The 21,780-nt window shown below is 28.9% G+C and overlaps 11 protein-coding genes across 11 annotated transcripts; 6 read left to right on the top strand and 5 right to left on the bottom strand. All coding sequences in view use genetic code 12, as the record gives it.

Moving 5' to 3' along the window:
* Nucleotides 1-1,125: 1,125 nt before the first annotated feature.
* Nucleotides 1,126-2,886, top strand: KGF54_002359 (uncharacterized protein; the record flags this gene model as incomplete). The annotated part of the gene is made up of 1 exon (XM_051762830.1): nt 1,126-2,886. One exon carries the CDS (start codon nt 1,126-1,128, stop codon nt 2,884-2,886), a length of 1,761 nt encoding a protein of 586 aa, XP_051620871.1.
* A 590-nt stretch (nt 2,887-3,476) lies between these two features.
* On the top strand, nt 3,477-5,219 carry KGF54_002358 (uncharacterized protein; the record flags this gene model as incomplete). The annotated part of the gene is made up of 1 exon (XM_051762829.1): nt 3,477-5,219. One exon carries the CDS (start codon nt 3,477-3,479, stop codon nt 5,217-5,219), a length of 1,743 nt encoding a protein of 580 aa, XP_051620870.1.
* Nucleotides 5,220-5,729: 510 nt separating this feature from the next.
* KGF54_002357 (uncharacterized protein) lies at nt 5,730-7,463 on the top strand (the record flags this gene model as incomplete). Its single annotated transcript, XM_051762828.1, has 1 exon — nt 5,730-7,463. One exon carries the CDS (start codon nt 5,730-5,732, stop codon nt 7,461-7,463), a length of 1,734 nt encoding a protein of 577 aa, XP_051620869.1.
* A 1,808-nt stretch (nt 7,464-9,271) lies between these two features.
* On the top strand, nt 9,272-11,020 carry KGF54_002356 (SEO1; the record flags this gene model as incomplete). The annotated part of the gene is made up of 1 exon (XM_051762827.1): nt 9,272-11,020. The coding sequence occupies one exon, from the start codon at nt 9,272-9,274 to the stop codon at nt 11,018-11,020; it is 1,749 nt and encodes a 582-aa protein (XP_051620868.1).
* A 1,273-nt stretch (nt 11,021-12,293) lies between these two features.
* On the bottom strand, nt 12,294-14,423 carry KGF54_002355 (rRNA-binding ribosome biosynthesis protein; the record flags this gene model as incomplete). The annotated part of the gene is made up of 1 exon (XM_051762826.1): nt 12,294-14,423. The coding sequence occupies one exon, from the start codon at nt 14,421-14,423 to the stop codon at nt 12,294-12,296; it is 2,130 nt and encodes a 709-aa protein (XP_051620867.1).
* A 362-nt stretch (nt 14,424-14,785) lies between these two features.
* Nucleotides 14,786-15,685, top strand: SIW14 (putative tyrosine protein phosphatase; the record flags this gene model as incomplete). Its single annotated transcript, XM_051762825.1, has 1 exon — nt 14,786-15,685. The coding sequence occupies one exon, from the start codon at nt 14,786-14,788 to the stop codon at nt 15,683-15,685; it is 900 nt and encodes a 299-aa protein (XP_051620866.1).
* A 57-nt stretch (nt 15,686-15,742) lies between these two features.
* Nucleotides 15,743-16,243, bottom strand: KGF54_002353 (uncharacterized protein; the record flags this gene model as incomplete). The annotated part of the gene is made up of 1 exon (XM_051762824.1): nt 15,743-16,243. One exon carries the CDS (start codon nt 16,241-16,243, stop codon nt 15,743-15,745), a length of 501 nt encoding a protein of 166 aa, XP_051620865.1.
* A 339-nt stretch (nt 16,244-16,582) lies between these two features.
* On the bottom strand, nt 16,583-16,993 carry HHT2 (histone; the record flags this gene model as incomplete). The annotated part of the gene is made up of 1 exon (XM_051762823.1): nt 16,583-16,993. One exon carries the CDS (start codon nt 16,991-16,993, stop codon nt 16,583-16,585), a length of 411 nt encoding a protein of 136 aa, XP_051620864.1.
* An 803-nt stretch (nt 16,994-17,796) lies between these two features.
* On the top strand, nt 17,797-18,108 carry HHF22 (histone; the record flags this gene model as incomplete). Its single annotated transcript, XM_051762822.1, has 1 exon — nt 17,797-18,108. One exon carries the CDS (start codon nt 17,797-17,799, stop codon nt 18,106-18,108), a length of 312 nt encoding a protein of 103 aa, XP_051620863.1.
* A 413-nt stretch (nt 18,109-18,521) lies between these two features.
* On the bottom strand, nt 18,522-20,132 carry KGF54_002350 (glycosyltransferase family 15 protein; the record flags this gene model as incomplete). The annotated part of the gene is made up of 1 exon (XM_051762821.1): nt 18,522-20,132. One exon carries the CDS (start codon nt 20,130-20,132, stop codon nt 18,522-18,524), a length of 1,611 nt encoding a protein of 536 aa, XP_051620862.1.
* Nucleotides 20,133-20,504: 372 nt separating this feature from the next.
* Nucleotides 20,505-21,701, bottom strand: KGF54_002349 (uncharacterized protein; the record flags this gene model as incomplete). Its single annotated transcript, XM_051762819.1, has 2 exons — nt 20,505-21,595; nt 21,659-21,701. The coding sequence occupies 2 exons, from the start codon at nt 21,699-21,701 to the stop codon at nt 20,505-20,507; spliced, it is 1,134 nt and encodes a 377-aa protein (XP_051620861.1).
* Nucleotides 21,702-21,780: the final 79 nt, after the last annotated feature.

Below are 21,780 nucleotides of genomic sequence, written 5' to 3'. Positions count from 1 at the left end.
ATTGGTCCATACTCAAATCTAGACATGATTCACTCTATAAAGTTAAAGTAAATTTTAAAAGAGCATTTTGATTTTGAATTGAATGTTAGAAGTTGACCTCGTGTGCGTTAATTTTTAACTAAATATTTATAATTACAACATAATAAATTAGCTACTCTATTAATACCTTTTATATTAGTTACATGAATTTGGTACCTATTTGATTATAGCTGTGAACTATGTATACTATAAATTAGATAAGCGAAGGCTTAAAGTACACTATATCTTATCAATTGTAATTATTGTAATTTCAGCTGTGTAGTTAAATAAATGATAAGAGATTATTTAGTTATATCGAACTTTTATGTACTTTATAATATAATGTAAATAATGTAGTATTATCTATTTAGTTGATAGTTGAATGATTAGTGATTGAATATCACCAAATATCTTATCTAAAATCTAATACTTAAATTGCTAGAATCACGTGTCTCTTAAATAATATAAATGTCAGAACTGAAATACGACATTATCTAGCTCGCCTCAAATATATCCAAATATCAAAGTTTTAGTGGAAACCCCCGAAGCAGAACTAATCAGGCGTAACCAAATTCCCGTACCGACAATTGTGGGTTTTTACAATAAGTTGGTGGGAATTAACAATAATAGATTAAATTAATAAATTATACATCGCGGAAAAATTTTTAAATTGATTTAAATTTGTTATTTTTAAGCTTAATAATTTTTCTGCAAAATACTAAATTCACTATTGATCAAATTTCATTTAGTTCATTTAATTTAGATATTTCAAAGTTTAAAGAACATTACTTCATTTAGTATAGTTCAAATACTATTAATCTAATTTATTAGTCTATTATATCAAAATAATATATCAAATAATTTAAAATATTAATAAAATTTTTTATTGTATAAGTTTCACAAAATTAAGTACTGTATCATTTCTAAAAAACTGCATATAATAAATTGGTCAAAATTATCAAATACAATAGAAGTTGGAAAAACAATCAATTGCCAAACAATCGAGAGCCACAATACTTTATCAATAATGATTCAAACTATTTAAATACGAAGCAAGATGATTCAGATATGAAAAAGTCATCTTGATTGAAGTCAGAATCATAAATAATGTCAGCAGTCATTTCAAATGTTACAACTCCATTCAAGAGATTAAAATGGGGGTTCATTCCTCAAAGAAGAATAATAGATGAAGATGAAGATGGAAATTTTATAGATACAGATCATGATTCTACAACAAAAGAAAATTCAAGTGAAAAAAATTCAAGCATTAACATTATTGAAAAAGATACTTCAAGTGATAACCAAAATAGTTCAAGTGACGATTCAAGTACAACTCTTGAATATAGAGATGAATCAAATAGACCTTGGTGGAAATTCTTTGACGAATATGAATATAGAGTTAAATCATCTACAAAAAATTCAAAAAAATGGTATAAATGGTTTCACGAGGATGATACAACTGAGGAGAAGAAATTAATTAGTAAGTTGGATATTATTTTAACATTTTATGGATTGATGATTTATTTTGTTCGTTATTTGAGTCAAACAAATCTTGTTAATGCATATGTTGGTGGAATGAAAGAAGATTTAAAAATGTTTGGAAATGAATTAATTGATACTCAAGTTGTTTTTAATATTGGTAATGTTATATTTCAATTGATTTTTAGTTTCATCATTTATGCATATCCTTTGAATTATGTTCTTCCTGGGTTGGATGTTTGTTGGTCAGTTTTAACTATAGTCACAGCAGAAGTTAATAATGTTGCCAGTCTTAAAGCCATAAGGTTCTGGATTGGTGCTGCGGAGCTGCCTTTTTATGTATCGTATCATTACTTGTTAGCTTCTTGGTACAGAGGAAGTACGGGTGAAATTGCAAGAAGAGCTGGCTGCTTTTACTTTGGGCAATTTCTAGGGGTTTTAACTTCTGGTTTAATTGCTGGAGCAGTTGAACGAGCATTTGGAGGGATATACGGAAGTTCATGGAGATGGATTTTTAGAATTGATGGAATTATAAGTTTAGTTGTTGGAATTATTGGATTTTATTCTATACCTGGTACACCATCTGATTGTTATTCAATTTTTTTATCTGATGAAGATATAAGAGCTGCTAGAAGAAGAATGAAAAGAGATAATGTTGATCCAAGACCAAGAACTGATGTATATAAACATTTTTTTGATAAATCTGTTTGGATTTCAATTTTCACAAGTTGGCACTTCTATGTCTTAACTATTTGGTGTATTTTATTATGGAGTAATGCTAATGGACCTTCAGGTGCTTATGCATTATGGTTGAAATCTTTAAAAAATGATGATGGAACTCCAAGATTTGGCGCAGGCCAGTTGCAAGACTACACGGCATTGACTCCTGCCTTAGGGCTAGTGTGGTTGATCTTGACTTGCTCCTTTGCTGACTTGTTAAGTAGTCGTTGGGGCGCAGTTATATTTTCACAGGTCTTGAATGTGATTTGTAATTTATTATTAGCAATTTGGAATATCCCAGAAGGTGCAAAATGGTTTGCTTGGTGTTTACAATATACAAGTTGGAGTGCTTCACCAGTTATGTATAGTTTTCAAGGTGATATTTGTCGTATGGATAGTAGAAAGAGACTGGTTTTGTTAGTGCTTATGAATACTATAGCTCAAGCTTTTAATATTTGGATTTCAAAATTGATTTGGCCAACGGTGGAAGCACCAAGATATTTGAAAGGATTTACTACAACTACTGCTATTTCATTTTCATTGATCTTATGGACCCTAGTAGTCCTTTACTTTTACAAAAAACAAGAAAGAAGTAACGCCTTGAAAAATGGGATTTATCTCATCAATTCTGATAAGGAAAAGAATGTGGATCATGTTGATAAAACTTAGTAATACATGAATAATGTACTGTTAATTAAATATCGTGGCTCTAATTATAAAGTATGAATCTCTATCCGGTTCTAACAGTAGATTTAAGACTAAAAACCTTTTGCCTTGATTACATTTTTATTTAATATTGCAAACCTCTACTTTACTTGACATTTAATTTAGTAATGCAGAACTTCAAAAGGATTTACAATTTCATTTTTGCTACCACAATTTACAATTTGATTTGGTGCTTTAACATAACTTCGTAAAATAAAATTGTTCGGTTGCAAAAAATGTGCGCTGATAACCGTTTCAAATTTATTACACAAAAATAAAGTCCCCCAAATTTTTTTATTTTTTAATGCACAAATTTAAAAAAATCATGTACAATGTAATTAAACAATAAATCGGCATTCAGCAAAAGAAGACATGCATGAAGGAGATTGAAAATTGAGATGGTTTTTAAATATATTTAAATTAATTATTATTAAGCCACAGTTAGTCTGAGATTCCGTTTTTCGAAGAAATTTAAAGATGTAAAACCATTTAAAAGATCAAAATTCTGCGAATATGATGAGCTTTCAGACTAAGAAACTTTCAAATAAGATATAATGAGTGCAATAATAACACCATTCAAGAGATTGAAATGGGGGTTCATTCCTCAAAGAAGAGTTGTTGATGAAGATGAATTTGGAAATTTCATAGACTCAGAACCAGAATCAGAAAATTCTTCATTACAAAAAGATTTAACAGAAAAAAATTCAGTAACTAATATAACTTTAAATGATCAATCACGTGACGACACTGTCAAATATGAATATAGAGATGAATCAAATAGACCATGGTGGAAATTCTTTGATGAATATGAATATAGAGTTAAATCAAATACCAAGCATAATAGAAAATGGTATCATTGGTTTCATGAAGATGATACTTGGGCTGAAAAAAAATTGATATTGAAATTGGACTTGTTATTAGCTGGTTATTCTATGATGGCTTATTGGATTAAATACTTGGACACTGTTAATTTGACAAATGCATATATTTCAGGTATGAATCTTCCCAGATCAGCTGGTGGTATAAATATGGTAGGGAATGATTTGATTAATACTCAAACAGTTTTTAATGTTGGTACGGTTGTCTTTCAAATTCCATTTGCATTCATTGTTTATATGTATCCTATGACATATGTTCTTCCATCAATGGATCTTGGTTGGTCAATTTTAACTATTTTGGCAGCTGAAGTAAAGAGCGCAGGAGGTTTGCAAGCTGTAAGATTTCTTATAGGAGTTTGCGAGTCAGCTTTCTATCCAGCTTATCACTCGTTATTAGCATCATGGTATAGGTCTGGAACTGGTGAATTAGCAAGAAGAGCGGGCTTTTACTACCTTGGGCAGTATCTAGGAGTTCTAACATCAGGTTTAATATCAGGAGCTGTAGCTAGAACTTTTGGTCATATACCAGGTCAAACTTGGAGATGGATTTTCAGAATTGATGGTATTGTGAGTGTAGCAGTTGGAATAATCGGATTCTATGTCATTCCTGGAACTCCTGCAGATTGTTATAGTATATTTTTAAGTGATGAAGAAATTAAACTTGCTAGAAGAAGAATGAAGAGAGATAATGCAGGAGAAAGACCAAGACATGACGCAATTAAACAATTTTTTGATAAAAATGTTTGGAAATCCATTTTTACTTCATGGCATTTTTACGTGTTATCAATTTGGTGTATATTTTTATGGAATAATGCAAGTGGTCCACCAGGTGCTTACCCATTGTGGTTAAAATCATTGAAGAATGAAGATGGAACTCCTAGATACGTTGGTGGTCAATTACAAGACTTTACAGCACTTACACCAGCGTTAGGTTTGGGGTATTTAATACTTGTTTGCTTGTTTGCTGATTTATTCAAGTCTAGGTGGGCTGCAATAGTGATCTCTCAAGTTTTCAATTTCATTGGTAATTTGTTATTGGCAATATGGGATATACCTGAAGGTGCTAAATGGTTTGCTTGGTGTTTACAATATTTTAGTTGGAGTGCTGCTCCGGTAGTTTATGCTTTCCAAGGAGATATTTGTCGTATGGATTATAGAAAAAGACAGGTATTATTGTTTTCTATGAACATCATCGCTCAAGCTTGTTCAGTCTGGATTACAAGGTTAACATGGCCAACGGTTGATGCTCCAAGATTTTTGAAAGGGTTCAGTTTTATTACAGCATCAACATTTGCTTTAGTCTTATGGACATTTGTGGTTCTATATTTTTACAAGCGTCAAGAAAGGCAAAATGCTCTAGCTAATGGGATTAAGTTTGTGAATGACCCAGCAGATAAAGAAAGTATAGTTGATAAATAGGAAATTTATTGTTTTATAATGAAAAATGTTTCAGAATTTCTTTTTTTGTTAAAAATGTAAATGACACAAAAAGTGCAAATACAGTATAAGCCGCATATAGATTATTCTACTTTTTCGGAAAAACTTTAATAAAATTGATTACCTTATTTTTTTAAATCAACTAACTTTTTGACTGTCCAACTCAATGAAATTAGGGATGCGGTAACTTCAAAGGGAACAAGATTCAAGGAACAACTCGCTTTTCAATTAGGTCTTGGCTGAATGAACAAGATCACATGACTTTTCGTAAAAACTTTATTACGGATTTACATATAAGCATGAGACTAAAAACGTCTTTTCAATGGTCAAACCTTACATTAACTTGCATGTATATACCAAGCTTTTAAATCTGAGAAAAGCCACAACTATTGAAACCATCTGAATAGTTAAGATGATATTCACGTATAAATTGATGATAATTGCCATAATGAAAGTTAAGTTAAATCAAAATTTAATCATCATTAATCAACCATGAGTGCTGATACACCATTTAAGAGAATGAAATGGGGCTTTTTACCAAGAAGAAGAATTGTTGATGAAGATGAGGATGGAAACTTTGTTGATATGGATCAAATTTCTCAAAAATTATCTTCAAATGATGTCAATTCAGAAAAGAATTCAGAGATCATTGTCAATGAAAATGATGAATCAACTGGTATAGTTTATGAATATAGAGATGAAACAAACAGACCATGGTGGAAGTTTTTTGATGAATATGAATACAGAGTTAAGACTGAGGTTAAAAATAATAGAAAATGGTATCACTGGTTTCATGAAGATGATACGAAATTGGAAAAGAAATTAATTACAAAACTTGATATTTTACTTTGTTTCTATAGTTTAATTGCTTATTGGGTTAAATATCTTGATACAGTGAATTTAGTAAATGGTTATTTGGCTGGTATGCCACTTCCAAAAGATCAAGGTGGTATCAATATGGTTGGAAATGATTTAATAGATACGCAAGTTATTTTCAATATCGGGACAGTATTGTTTCAAATTCCATTCATGTATTGCATTTATGCTTATCCTTTATCATATGTCCTTCCAGCAATGGACATTGCTTGGTCAATTTTAACTGTTTTAACAGCTGAAGTTAAAAACACAGGTCAATTGCAAGCAGTGAGGTTCCTAATAGGTGTTTTTGAGCTGGGGTTTTACGTGGCTTATCATTCATTGCTAGCATCCTGGTATCGAAGCAGTACGGGCGAATTAGCTCGCAGAGCTGGAGCGTATTATATTGGGCAGTATATGGGTGTTTTGACTTCTGGGTTGATATCAGGTGGTATTGAGAGAGTGTTTGGTGGTGTTCCTGGACAATCATGGAGGTGGATATTCAGAATTGATGGAATTTTAAGTATTGTTGTTGGTTTGATTGGTTTTTATGTAATACCTGGTACACCAGCTGATTGTTATAGTATTTTCTTAACTGATGATGAAATTAGAGCAGCTAGAAGAAGAATGATTAAAGACAATGTTGGTTTTAGACCTAGAAAAGATGTTTTCAAACAATTCTTTGATTGGAAATTATGGAAAACTATTTTTAGTAGTTGGCATTTTTATGTTTTGTCTATTTGGTGTATATTTTTATGGAACAATGCAAGTGGACCTGCTGGAGCTTATGCTTTGTGGTTACAATCATTAACAAAAGCTGATGGTACTGCAAGATACGTTGGTGGACAATTACAAGAGCTTACGAGCTTAACCCCATCGCTTGGTTTGTTGTATCTTATACTTGTTTGCATGTTTGCTGATTTGTTCAAAAGTAGGTGGGGTGCAATTGTTATTTCACAGATACTAAATTTGACTGGTAACTTAATGTTAGCAATATGGGATTTACCAGAAGGTGCTAAATGGTTTGCGTGGTGTTTACAATATTTCAGTTGGAGTGCTGCTCCGGTGGTATATGCATTTCAAGGTGATATTTGTCGTTTTGATCATCGTCAAAGACAAGTGTTGTTAGTATCAATGAATATAATTGCTCAAACATTTTCAATTTGGATTTCAAGATTAATTTGGCCAACGGTTGAAGCTCCACGATATTTGAAAGGGTTTTCAACAATTACTGCTTTTACATTTATGCTAATAGTCTGGACAATATTAGTGCTCTACTTATATAAACGTCAAGAAAGAGCTCATGCAAAAGAAAACGGAATTATTTTCATAAATGATCAATCAGATGAGGAAGTGGTGGTTAGTAAATAAAAATTTAATTATGTTTCAAAATCTCGTGTAATGTCAAAAAAACATATTCTATGATACAAAAATTAAGAAAAATGATAAACGCCGCATCTAAATTTTATTTACTTTATTTGGAACATTTTTAAATACGTAATTTCTATTCCTCTTCTGCTTTTTTATACATATTATATACGTTTATTGATTGTTTTTTCTGGCTTGCAAAGTTGATGAAATAAGTAAAATCGAGGAATCAAAAGATTCTTCATAGCTTCCGATACAATTCACTTACTTCATAGCTGTGTAAAGAACCAAAACCCATTTCAAAAGTTTTCTGTTTTGTTTTGGATTTTGATATAAATTTTGTAATAAAATGACATCAGTTTGAGCTTTATTGAAAAGTACATAAGAGATCAATCTTATAAAATTCTTCATTCAACAAACGTAAAATTAATTTGTCTATAACTCTCGAGTTCTACATTATAGAGGTCTTCAGTTTCCGTTTTTGACTTACCTAGGAAATATTCTTCATTTGTTTGATTTGCAATTTTAGGCGGGGAATAATTTGTAAGATTACCTCTTAGTCGCACTTGTCCTGTTTAGTTCAATACTATTATTAATAAATGATTTTCGGTAATAGAAAGTCTGATGAAACTCTCTCGCTGGTGAAGTTTCACCTAATCATGTTTTTCTCTTGCACGATATCTAAAAATATCTAATTTAGAATAGATGCAGTTCAAGAGACTTTGAGTAAAATTATGGAGAGATAGAGGAGTATAATCTTTTGGGATGGGGAAAATCATATCAATTATGGTCGTATGGATGAAGATTTTTGACTTCATTCAATTTTTAAAACTGTCAATTTCTTCACAATATAATGTAGATCCTTAATCTGTCTGCTAAGCATAATATTTGAATATTTTTTTAGGTGAGTTTTTCCAAATTTTAGTTGAAGAGTTTTCTTGTGTGAAATCTCCAAATCAATTATAGTTGATGGCTTTCCTTCTGTTGTTTATCTTTTATCTTTTGATAATCAAATTAAATATGTCTGGGAACAAATTCCCAAATGTTATCTCTATTATTTCTATATATATAAAAATTTAGGAATTCATTTTCCTATCTAATTACTTTTATTATTTTGCAACCATCACTTGTTGGTTCATTTATACACAAAATTAACTTTGTTACAAATTTATAGTCCTATTTTCGTAGTCAAAAAAACGGCTTAACTAACCCGTTTTTTTTTTTTTTTAATTTTTTTTTTTTTTTTTTTTTTTTTTTTTTTTTTTTTNTTTTCTTTCTTTCTTTCTTTCGTATTTCAAATCTAAAAAACTTTATACTTTAATTAGTATGACAAAAAGTAATATGCATTTTCAAATTAATAAAGTTTATACACTAATTTACCAGGCAAGAACTTGATTTAAAGAGAATCATTTTTCATTTTCGTTATATTCAATGTTGGACAAATTAAAGTAAAACAGAAAATTAGTTCAATAGAATGATTTGACATAATAATTTTATTAATCGTATGTGTGGGCAAAAAAAAATAAAAAATATGAAAAATATTTTATAACATCAAGCTAACATGAGATATTGAAAAAAAAAAGGTTATGAAGTCAAATTCAGTCACAAGATCAAAAACGTCCTTTCTAAGGTCTAATCTTACATTGACTTGCATATATATCGTCGTTTTTAAATTCCAATAATAACCCCACTAATCATTCATTATCATTAAAATGAGAGAATCTTATAAATTGATGATGGAATCCTTATCGATAATCAAATTTAATCAAATTTAATCTGAGTTGCAAATCAATCAACAAACCAATCAAATCATGAGTGCTGATACACCATTGAAAAGATTAAAATGGGGTTTTTTACCACAAAGAAGAATAATTGATGAAGATGAGAATGGGAATTTCATTAATATATATCAAGAGACTGATAAATCCTCATCAAAGGATGAAAATTCAGAAAAGGATTCAGAAATTAATATTAATGAAAAAGACAATTCAGAGGTTGCAATTATTGAATACAGAGATGAGAAGGATAGAAAATGGTGGAAGTTTTTTGATGAATATGAATATAGAGTCAATACTAAGGTCAAAGATAATAGAAAATGGTATCATTGGTTTCATGAAGATGATACAAAATTAGAAAAAAAATTAATTACTAAGCTTGATATTTTGCTTTGTTTCTATAGTTTACTTGCTTATTGGATTAAATATCTTGATACAGTAAATCTTGTTAATGGTTATATTGCTGGTATGCCACTTCCACCTTCACAAGGAGGTATTAATATGGTTGGTAATGATTTGATTGATACTCAAGTCCTTTATAACATTGGTAATGTTGTATTTCAGCTTCCGTTTATGTATTGTATTTATGCTTATCCATTATCATATGTCCTTCCTGCAATGGATATTGGTTGGTCTATTTTAACTGTATTAACAGCTGAAGTTAAAAACACGGGTCAATTGCAAGCAGTGAGATTCCTTGTCGGTGTTTTAGAAGCTCCATTTTATCCTGCCTATCACTACTTGTTGGCATCATGGTACAGAGCAAGTACGGGTGAATTAGCAAGACGTGCTGGCTTTTTTTATTTGGGGCAATATATGGGTATTTTAACATCGGGTTTAATATCAGGTGGTATTGAAAGAATATTTGGAGATGTACCAGGTGAAACTTGGAGATGGATTTTCAGAATTGATGGTATTTTGAGTCTTATTGTTGGTATCATTGGGTTCTATGCTATTCCTGGAACTCCTGCTGATTGTTATTCAATCTTTTTGACAGATGATGAGATCAGAGCTGCTAGACGAAGATCAGTTATAGATAATGTTGGGTTCAGACCTAGACATAATGTTTTCAAGGAGTTTTTTGATTTAAAATTATGGAAATCCATTTTTAGTAATTGGCACTTGTATGTTTTATCAATTTGGTCTATATTCTTATGGAGTAATGCAAGTGGTCCTTCTGGTTCATATGCATTATGGTTGCAATCTTTGACAAATGCTGATGGTTCTTTAAGATTTGTCGGTGAGCAATTGCAAACTCTCACGAGCTTAACTCCTGCTTTGGGTTTGATCTATTTGGTCTTTATTAGTTCCTTTGCTGACTTGTTCAAGTCTAGGTGGGGAGCTATAGTAATATCACAATTGCTTAACTTTACTGGTAATTTAATGTTAACGATATGGAATTTACCAGAAGGTGCAAAATGGTTTGCCTGGTGTTTACAATATTTCAGTTGGAGTGCTTCACCAATTAATTATTCTTTTCAAGGTGATATCTGTCGTTTCGATCATCGTCTGAGATCTGTTTTATTAGTTTCAATGAATATTGTTGGTCAAACTTGTTCAATTTGGATTTCAAAATTAATTTGGCCAACAGTTGAAGCACCAAGATACTTGAAAGGGTTTTCAACAATTACTGCTTTTACATTGATGCTTATAGTATGGACAATGTTGGTTCTTTACTTATACAAACGTCAAGAAAGAGAGAATGCAATTAAGCACGGAATGGTGGTGTACAACTCCAAGGTGGATGGTGAGATTAAAAACAATGTAAAAAAATCTTCAGAATAAGTTTGTAATCTGAGGTAAAATTTGATGTAATAAATAAATTTTTTAGTTGTATATGAACAATATAAAAAGAAGAAACTTATGATATAATTTTTACTTATACATCTCTGCATTCCACCAACGTAAATGTTTGGGAAAACTGCTGTTTTATTTTTGACTGTACTTGGTATATTTTTAACAAAATTTGGTAGCGCAAATTAGACCATGTAAGTTAACTATCACGTGAACTATACCAAATTAGTTTATATCTTGCCTACCTCTTCCTCCCTCTATACATACTTTTCTATACTTTTTGTCTATATTTATACACATCAGATCTTATTAGCAATCTTATCTTATAGCAATATTAGCTTTAATTATTGCTTATACGTTGTTTATTATATTTTGTGTTCATATATCAAATCTTCTATTGGTTCATTGTTCTTATATATCTAGATCACGTGCTGTATCACGTTCCCTGTATTTCTTAAATAGTGATATTCCCACAGACTAAATCTCGATGATTTTACAGAAGAATTTTAATCAAATTACCTCTCAAAATCAAGAACTTACCATCAGTTGAAAATAGGATTACCTTTACAAAATAAAATATTACTTATTGTAAAAAAATAAATTACCTAACTACCACATTTAAATTATTCTTTATAAAATTTAAATTGATTTCTTAACTATGCAAATTTGCATATTAACTGGAGTATTTTAAAAATGGTTACTAGGTAAACTAAATATTATTGTTTGGTAATTTAAAATATATTTTAAAAGTAAATTATATTAAATTTTAGAGATAATCTGATTTTGCGCGGGTGTTATTTTATTGATTTTGAGAGATAATTTTTAATTAAAATTCTTTTGTAAATTACAAGATCCAATAAATTCCTGACTATCTAATCAACTACATCAACATAAAACTTCATCAATGGCATGTTATAACGCAAATTTAATTAAATAATGTATCGATCAATTTTTACTAACATACTTTACCACGTATAGTCAGCTTTATTTAATTTTCAATCATTGTTACAAGTTATACTACTATTAATATGTACATGTACATATATTCATCTGGTAACACCAGCAATTTTAGATAATAGAAAACTGGGACTTTTAAGTGTATTTTATAAATTTGCAAGAATTGGTGAAAGATTAAGTCCATATGTTGCTATTGGTTGTTTTATTATGGCTTTTAATACTTTAAGTACGTGAAGTAATTACGGTGATTAAATTAAGTTAGAGGTATATAAATTGGGGGTACACAGAATGTATATTATTAAAGATATCATCTAAATTCATATAATTCATTTCTTGAATTACATAATATTGGAGCTCTTTCATTTCCAACAATTCTTTCTAAAGTTGTTGCATCCCATTTTGAGAAAAGGATTTTAACTAAAGCTAAATTTAAATCACATTCATCTTTGAAAATCAGTTTACCAATTAATCTGATGAGCTCTTTATAGAATATGGGATTTGTTGGTGGTGAATACATAATTAATGTTTTAACTCCATTAATTTCATATCTTCTAAAATAATGTAATCTTTCTGTATATAATAAGATTTTGATTTTACCTTGGTGAAATTCATGTCTCGTTCTTGTTAATTTTGATTGTGAACTATATTCATCGATTGCTCCAAAATTGAATTTTGTTGATGTTTTAAAGTAGTTTTTAACTCTTAAATAATCGAAATATGATGGAATGTAAATCATAATCCCATCTTCGTAAGATGATGTTTTTAATAAGTTTGGAACTGTAGAGTTTATGAAATATTTGAATCTAGAATCTGGATCAGTTGACGGTGATTCACTTGGAAATCTCTGGAATATTTGTTTAATTTTCAAACCAATTGAGTTCATAATACTAGTATCTGAATTAATAAAGGGTTTGAATTTTATTTTACCCAGTAAATTAAATGACTTTGATGATATTAGATTGTTAATAGAGGGAGTCAAATACTCACAAAATACTAAAGTTTGTCTCAACAATTGAGCTTGATCATTGATACTCCACATTCTTATTCTACTAAAATCAGCATCATGAAACTCTTTTGGTATTTTATTAATATATTTTAAAATTGTATTCACATGATCCCAATTTTGCATTTCTATTTGATTTGCCTTGTCCATAATTAATACTTCAATCGATGATATAAAATCATATTGCCTTTTCTTCTTGTCGGGATTTTCTAAAATCATTGATAACCCAAGTGGTGATGCTAGTATTATATCTGATGAATAAAAAGATGAATATAATTTTAAAGATTTTCTAGTTAATTTTAATCCAATACAGAAAAAATCATTATTATTACCTTTAAAAGAATCTTGAAAATCTCCTGGTTTATTAGTTCTTGATTCATTTTTGGCATAAAATTGAGCTGTGAATTTTTTCTTATTTTCTTGTTGATCAGTACCTGATAATTTTATTAATTGTTCTACTACTTCATTACATGAATCTCTTGTTGGTAATAATATTAGTACTTTTGGCCTAGTGAAACCTTGATCTCTTAATTCCAAATCGTGATTAGTCTCATTAGCTTGATGTAATTTGGCTGTGTTTTTGATAATTCTATCTCTTGTTTTGTAGATATGATTCAATGCATGCATGATATAAAGTTTTCTATATGATTTATTTGAATATAATTTGTATTGGTAATTGACATCTTGATAATTTAAAATTGGTTGAAGTAAAGTGGAGTCTAATTTTGACAATTCTTGACCATGATTTTTCTCGTATGCATCAGTGATTCTTTTTTTCAAGCTAGTGTATTTTGTTATTGAAGAAATTGGTTTCTCTATTGGTGAGTTTATTGGAGATCCAGGTGGTAAAGTTGCAATAGAACTTAATGAAAGATCTTCTATAGTATTTTTTGCCAGTATTTTCCATTTTTCATGGTCTTTTAGTACAAGTTTCTCCTCCTTTTCTAAGTATTCTTCACTTGGTTGATTAAAATGCACTTCAAATGGATCATTTGCTAAACCCGAGGGAGAGTCTTCATCATCTTCTGATTCTACCTCTTCATCTTCTTGTAAATCTTCTTCGTCGCTTACCTCTAAATTTTCGCCTGCTAATTCGTCTTCCTCTACTTCTTCAGATATATCTTGTTCATGATTTTCCTCCACGCCTGGAATTTTCTTTTCCTTGTTGTCAGACTTCAATAAAGTTAGCAACGCTGAGTATGCTTTACCTTTGTCTTCCTCCTCTTCATCTTCATTTTCCTCGTTCAGCTGTACATCTTCTTCATCTTCTATTGATTCAGTATTAAATTGGTCTGCCTGTTCAGGTTCATCTTTTGCTCTTCTTGCTGTTCTTGTTATTGTTCTTAACTCTGACCTCCCCCTTTTGACATGTCTTTCCTTGAAATGCCCATTGTGACTATTCCCACCACTCTTTCTTTTGACTTGTCTGGCCATTGGTGTATTAATTCTTGAAGATGGTATCAAATGCTAGAAACCTTAATGATCATCTGAGAAATTATGTCATTGATGTCTCACGACAGTAAATCTGACACGTTGCTACCAACCAATTTGTGCACAAATAAAAAATTATATCCAATATCTGTTGAAAAGGATAAAGAATAGAACAATGAATAAGATACTACATACATCAACAAAAATTATATAACATAGAGAAAAATTTATCAAAGGACGAATATCCGATATATTAAAAATCGAAATTTAAAAAAATTAGACCTCAAGATCAAATCATCAATTCAAAAACTCAACAATTAATTAAACCCGGTTAAAGCCATACTCACAAATTAATTACCTCATAAATGACAAATCCCACAGATGATCCATTCACAATGGATGAAGATTTGTCAGAACTACCGAACAACCAAGAGTCGTTAACGACAACCACAACTAACACATCAGAAATAAACAATGGTTTTAAAGAACCAAACTATTTAATACATCAATCACCAAATTCGATATATAATGATACAAAATTAATACGATCCAAATTGGATCAAATTAAATTAGAAGAAAAAGAGACCAATGCAACAACTACCGAAGAAGATGATGAAAAGACTTATGATGAAGATGTGGATGATAAATTAGACTTAAACTTACAGAAGCAATTGCAAAAAAATTACAAAGAACAATATAAGAAAAAAACCAGCGAAACAAATAATAATGAAACATTTGAGTTCAATTATGATGATGAAAAACCGCTATCACCGCCTGAAAATTTTGCCTTGGTGATTGGATCAATATATAGAAGTTCATTCCCACAACCAAATAATTTTTCATTCCTTAAAAAACTAGGTTTAAAATCAATACTATGTTTAATACCCGAAGATTATCCCGAACTACAACAACAATGGTTAGAGAATGAAAACATCAAACTATTTCAATTAGGTATGTCAGGAAACAAAGAACCATTTGTCAAAATATCATCGGATTTAATAACTCAAGCTATAAAGATAGTACTAAACCCTGAGAATCAACCAATTTTAATTCATTGTAATAGAGGTAAACATAGAACAGGATGTTTAGTTGGTGTACTACGAAGGTTACAAAACTGGTCTAAAACAATAATATTTGATGAATATAGAAAATTTGCAGCACCAAAAGAAAGACCAATGGATCAACAATTTATTGAGTTATATGATGATACAGAAATTAAACAATTTTGTAATGAAAGAGATTTATTACCATTAAAATGGGATTGAAATATATACACACCAACTAGGCTCCTTTTTTTTTAGTTATAAATTTTTGGTAACACTCTAGCTTTGGAAAGGACTTTGTTTACTCCAAAAGAATTCTCTACCGTATAATCCAGTGTTAAATAAAGCTAATCCACTTAATCCAAGTGGTGTAACGTGACCTTTGAATAAACTTGAAATACTTGATTTTCCATTTACAATCAAATATAATAATGACCAAGCAAAATTAAAACCTGAACCATTTAATGGATCTCCATCAATCATTAGATAAGTACCTAAAGCCATTATTGAACCAAATCCTAAACAACCAAATTTTGTAGGTTTTGAATTTTTAATTTGTTTATGAAATGCAAATGATGAACCAGAAGTACCTGAATTTGGTATTGTTGATGAAGCTGAAGAACCAGAACTTGTAAAACCTTTTAATAATAATGATGCTGATAATAATCCAGCAGGAATTGGTGAAGTTGATAATGCATCTACTCTTGATAGTATTGAAATTGGTACATCTTCTTTTTTGGCTGGTGGATTTGTTGACGGAGTATCTGTTGGGATAGACATTGTTTTAGTTTTTGGATGAAATATCGAAATGTGGAGAACCTAAAACATTTTTATTGTATTTCAATAATTAAATTAATTTATAGCAATTATATCAAAATAAATCTCTAATAATAGTTAACAAATTTATATGGTCCAGACTCTGCTACCAAATTTAATGATGTTTCAAATTATCATGACAAGTTGATTAATCAATATCAATTTTAGTAAAACTTTAGTCAAAACAATATAGTATGAGAAGATTCAAGAATCGGTAGAAAGCACTTTCTGTTTTTTTTCAAAAAAAATCAATAACATATATTTAAAGAAAGAATTAAAAATTATACACCCCAAACTACCAATCTAAGCTCTTTCACCTCTTAATCTTCTAGCTAATTGAATATCTTTCTTTTGAATAGTAACTCTTTTAGCATGAATAGCACATAAATTAGTATCTTCAAATAAACCAACTAAATAAGCTTCAACAGCTTCTTGTAAAGCACCAATAGCAGAAGATTGAAATCTTAAATCAGTTTTAAAATCTTGAGCAATTTCTCTAACTAATCTTTGGAAAGGTAATTTTCTAATTAATAATTCAGTAGATTTTTGAAATCTTCTAATCTCTCTTAAAGCAACAGTACCTGGTTTATATCTATGAGGTTTTTTAACACCACCAGTAGTTGGAGCTGATTTTCTTGCAGCTTTTGAAGCTAATTGTTTTCTTGGGGCTTTACCACCAGTAGATTTTCTTGCAGTTTGTTTAGTTCTAGCCATTATGAATTAATGTATGATATAATGAATTAAAAAAAAAATTAGAAAAATTTAAATTGCAAATAAAGGTATGAAATTATAGAAATTATATATCAATTCTTGGATTCTACGATTATTTTGATATGTTGTGATTTCCATTATTCGAATCTTGTAATTCTATATAATAAATCTAAAAATTGCATATTATTGTGTATGATACGGTTGCAAAATTATTAAGTATAACATGCCTCGCGTAAAATTCAACAGCAATACAACAGTTTAGGTCGAGGTTTTGCTTTTCTCGCTTTGAAAGGTCGAACTGGTATAGACTTATATAATTAACAAAGAAACAATTTTAGGTTTTATGTGAGTAAATTTCAGTCTATGTGTGTAAATTTTAAAACACTTAACTTTCATTTGAAACAAAAGATAAAAATAAATATTTTGTGTCGTATTATTAAATATGAACAACACGATTTAAAGCGGACTCGTTCTAAAATGTTAGTACAAGATATCATTACAATACGTCATTTGATGTAAGTTTAACCAAAAGTGATGCTGAAAAGCTTTAGTTGCGTGTTCGTGATTTTTGTTCCATTCTTCCATTTGTTTATAATTCTATTTACTTAAATATATTTTATACTACTAAATTAAAATCTTATCAGTAGTTACACAAATTCTCTATCATTTCTAATTTTTAAATATAAATACTTTATAATATTTCATTTTTTTATCATTAACATCTTTTTTTAATTCTTAATATCATAGATATATTAATTTATCAACTTCCCCATATTTTTTAAATTATATAAACAAATCAATTAACAATGTCAGGTAGAGGAAAAGGAGGAAAAGGTTTAGGAAAAGGTGGTGCTAAAAGACATAGAAAAATTTTAAGAGATAATATTCAAGGTATTACAAAACCAGCTATTAGAAGATTAGCAAGAAGAGGTGGTGTTAAACGTATTTCTGCTTTAATTTATGAAGAAGTTAGAGTTGTTTTAAAACAATTTTTAGAAAATGTTATTAGAGATGCTGTTACTTATACTGAACATGCTAAAAGAAAAACTGTTACTTCTTTAGATGTTGTTTATGCATTGAAAAGACAAGGTAGAACTTTATATGGTTTTGGTGGTTAAAATCAAATAATGTTAATAAATAGGTTTTCAATTCTATAGTATTTCAATTTACAGATATCTTTTTAATTTTAATATCTATATTCTAACTTCGTAAACCATTACTCTAACTGATTCTTTTACTTTTTCTTTTGGATCCACCTCCTTTTCCTTTTCTACTTTCTCCGATTTATTTAACGTTCTCTTTAGACTTTGTATTCTCAATCTTATCAGCTATTCTAGTGAGAATAATGTATCCACTAAAACCCTATACATTCAAACCGCTAGTCAAAGTATCTTCGGAAGATAAATTCTCTGAAGGGCGAACACCTGTCTATCCTATGATACTAACGAAAGAAAATTCTACAAAATTAATGAGTTTAAACCTCGATGATTACTTTTAAGTCTATAAATTACCGTTTTATAAATATACACCCTCAAACCAACATATCACCAATTTTCCCACCAGCATTTAAATGATTCTTAATCTTTCTATGAATTCTTTTAATCCATTTATCAACATCTACAACGTCATTTTCTTTAAAATTATCTTGTGTAAAATGTTGCCATTTTTTCATACAATCTGAATTTTCAATTTCTTGATATTTGGAAGGACATTTACATCTACATCCAACTCCATTGAATCGAGGTTTGTCAGGAGTTAAAAATTTATCAAATTTGGAGTTAAATTCTTTTTGGCCATGATAAGGTAATTGATTTTCTGGGGAATTTGATGGACAATGAGAAAATACATCATGTCTATATCCAATATCTCTGAAATAATGGATTTCTTCTAAATTTAAAAACATTCCTATTGCTAAAGAATGTATAGGTGCATCACCCCATCTTTCCTTATAGAAACCACCACTTTCATCCAAATATTTGAAAAAATTTTGGTACTCCTTTGATTTAAAAATATCAACTCTTGCAATTTCAAAATTTGACCAAAAATGACATAAATTATAATCTTCTTTATTTATTCTATCTTCATGTATAATGGGCATTTTTTTACTAATTTCAAAAATTTTATCGAGTATTTCAAAATTGTTCTTGAGTTGTTCTTCCTTCTTATTTTCAATTTCATGAATTAATTTGTGAACATATATTTGATCTTGAATTTCAACTAAGATATCATGATGATCATGTAATCCATCTAGATTTTTATTATCTTGTTTAGACCCACCAACAATAAATTTTGAATTCAATATAAATAATTTCCAAGCACTTTTAACCTGAATGTTATTCTTTTTAATATATGCCAGAACATACCTAAACAACCCAGGTATAGAATAATATAAATCAGCCAACATTACATTAAACCCATATTTTTTACCAGTTTTTTCCATCTCTAAAAATGGATCATAAGTTAAATCACAATAAAATTCAATATCTGGTTCAACTCTCCAATACCAATCTAAATTTGTTATTAAAGGATGTAAATAAAATTTACCCGAATAAAATCTACACATTTTGTGATAACTTTTTAAATTTCCATATAAAATTTCTCTATCTCCTTGTGATTCTATCCATTCATGAAATTCATCTTTATCTATATCTGAGGGAAACTCCCAATCTTCCATTTCTATTTTACCAAATGTTGCATTTGAAGTATGCTGTAACACTTCATTTTGAAAATCAGATGTAAATTCTTCATTATTTAAAAAAATCCAAGGATAATTAAACCATTGATTAAAATGTCGTTCCATTGAATTTATACTTGATATAACTTGCGTAATCTCTGAGTTTCTACAAAGCATTACAAATGCTGCATTGGCTTTTTCTGTAGGTTTTGGTATATTACATCCATATATGAAAGGTGAATCAATTTTAGTTTCTAATTTTTGATCACTAAGTAAATTTGAATTTCTTAGGTGTTTAGGTTGTTGTTTGATTTTATAGTTTATCCAAAATGGGTCAGTGTTGGGTAGAAATAAATCACTATTTGAAAATATAAAAAATGTTGCAAAAATTATAACCGATAGTAGTAAAACATTTGATTTTTTTGATTTATTTAGTAGTGATAATTTGTTAAACCTTGAACTAAACATAATATCTTGTGGAAAAAAAAAAAAGTTATGTAATCATACGGATATTTTGTCTTCTACCTGTAATTCTAATTTAAGGATAATAAACTGAAAACAACTGTTATATTAAAGTATATTGATAAGAATGTTTAAAATTAAATAAAACTATAAAAAATTGAAAACTTTAAGAAAATTAAAATATTTATTGATTACGTAATTTATTATCTAATCAGTTATCTATTTTATTCAAAATTTTGGTCCAACCTTTAATTAAATAAATTACTACAACATGAACTTATTACTATAATCACTACTCAATTTACTAAATCTACGATAAAGAAATGAAACAGTTTTGTTAATTATAATAATATTAATACAAAATTATACGATTGATTTTCAGAATTCTTTTTTAATAGCGGTCCTTAGTAGTTCTAGATCTTCATTTAATTCTTCAATTTTTAATCCTTGAGGTCCAATAAATTGTTTATGAGAACCACGAGTTTGTACTTTATAATTATGTTGATTATTTGAACCTCCCGAACCATTTGAATCATTATTATTTAATCCATTACCATCATATATTAAAGATTTACCACAATCTTCATTTTCCATTATTAAAGTATTTAATGCATCATAATCTTTATCACTTAGATTAGATTCATATCCACTACTTATACCACTTGTTGTTAAATTACCGTTATTATGTCTTAAATGAGCATGTGCAACATTATTCCCATGTAAATTTTTGTTGGAATTGGGTACTCCATTATTATTATTATTATGCCATGGTTTTGCACTTGCAGCACTACTTGATACTTCATCATTTGAACTATATCTTGTTGTATATAATCTTCTTCTTTTACTCAGTGATATATAACCTGAACCATTATTATTTTGATTTGATGATAAATTTCCTGCTCCACTTGCTCCATCTGATAAATCATCCATTTCTCCAGTTGTGAATCTACTAAAATATTCACCTCTTTTTCTTAATGATCTTCTATCATGTAAATTTAATCCCATTGCAACTGCTAACGTTTCATCATCTTTTATATGATTCTCATTTTCATCATCATTATCTTGATTATAACTATTTCCATTTAGCAAGTTTAATAAATATTTATCCTCTTTTAAATTTTTGATCTGTTTCTGTAATTTATCATATAATTTTTCTTTAATTAATTTTATCATTTTATCATAATTGTCTTTTGCTTTCTCCAAATCAGATTTATATTCTGATTCAATTCTTTTAACTTGATATTCTTCCCATAACCTAAGTTTAGTTAATTCATAATCTCTTATTTCTTCTAATTCAATTTTTTTAGTTATATACTCCTCATTTGATCCTTGTTGTAAACTTGCTAATTTATTTTGTAATTCATGTAAACTATTTCTATAAAATATATCTCGATCATTTTTAAATGTTAATTCAAGTTTATTTAGCCTTGTCGCTATGTTACTTCTTTTCTTGTCTCTTTTACTTATAGCTAAAAGGTTTTGGAGTTAGTAAATTTGAGTTTCTAAAATCGATTAAATTATGTTAAACATACTATTATCTGGTGGATTTGTTCCATTCTTTTTAAGATCTTCCATTGTTATATATAAATATATGATGTGAGGTTGATTATAGTAGTGTAGTATATAGTAATGATTACTTGTTATATATTAAAAT

This window comes from Candida jiufengensis, assembly GCF_024610255.1.
Source record: "Candida jiufengensis strain CBS 10846 chromosome Unknown scaffold4, whole genome shotgun sequence".
Taxonomy (NCBI): Eukaryota; Fungi; Ascomycota; class Pichiomycetes; order Serinales; family Debaryomycetaceae; genus Lodderomyces; species Lodderomyces jiufengensis.
Note: the sequence above shows the minus strand (reverse complement) of the source record. Positions and strands in the feature narration are given on the sequence as shown.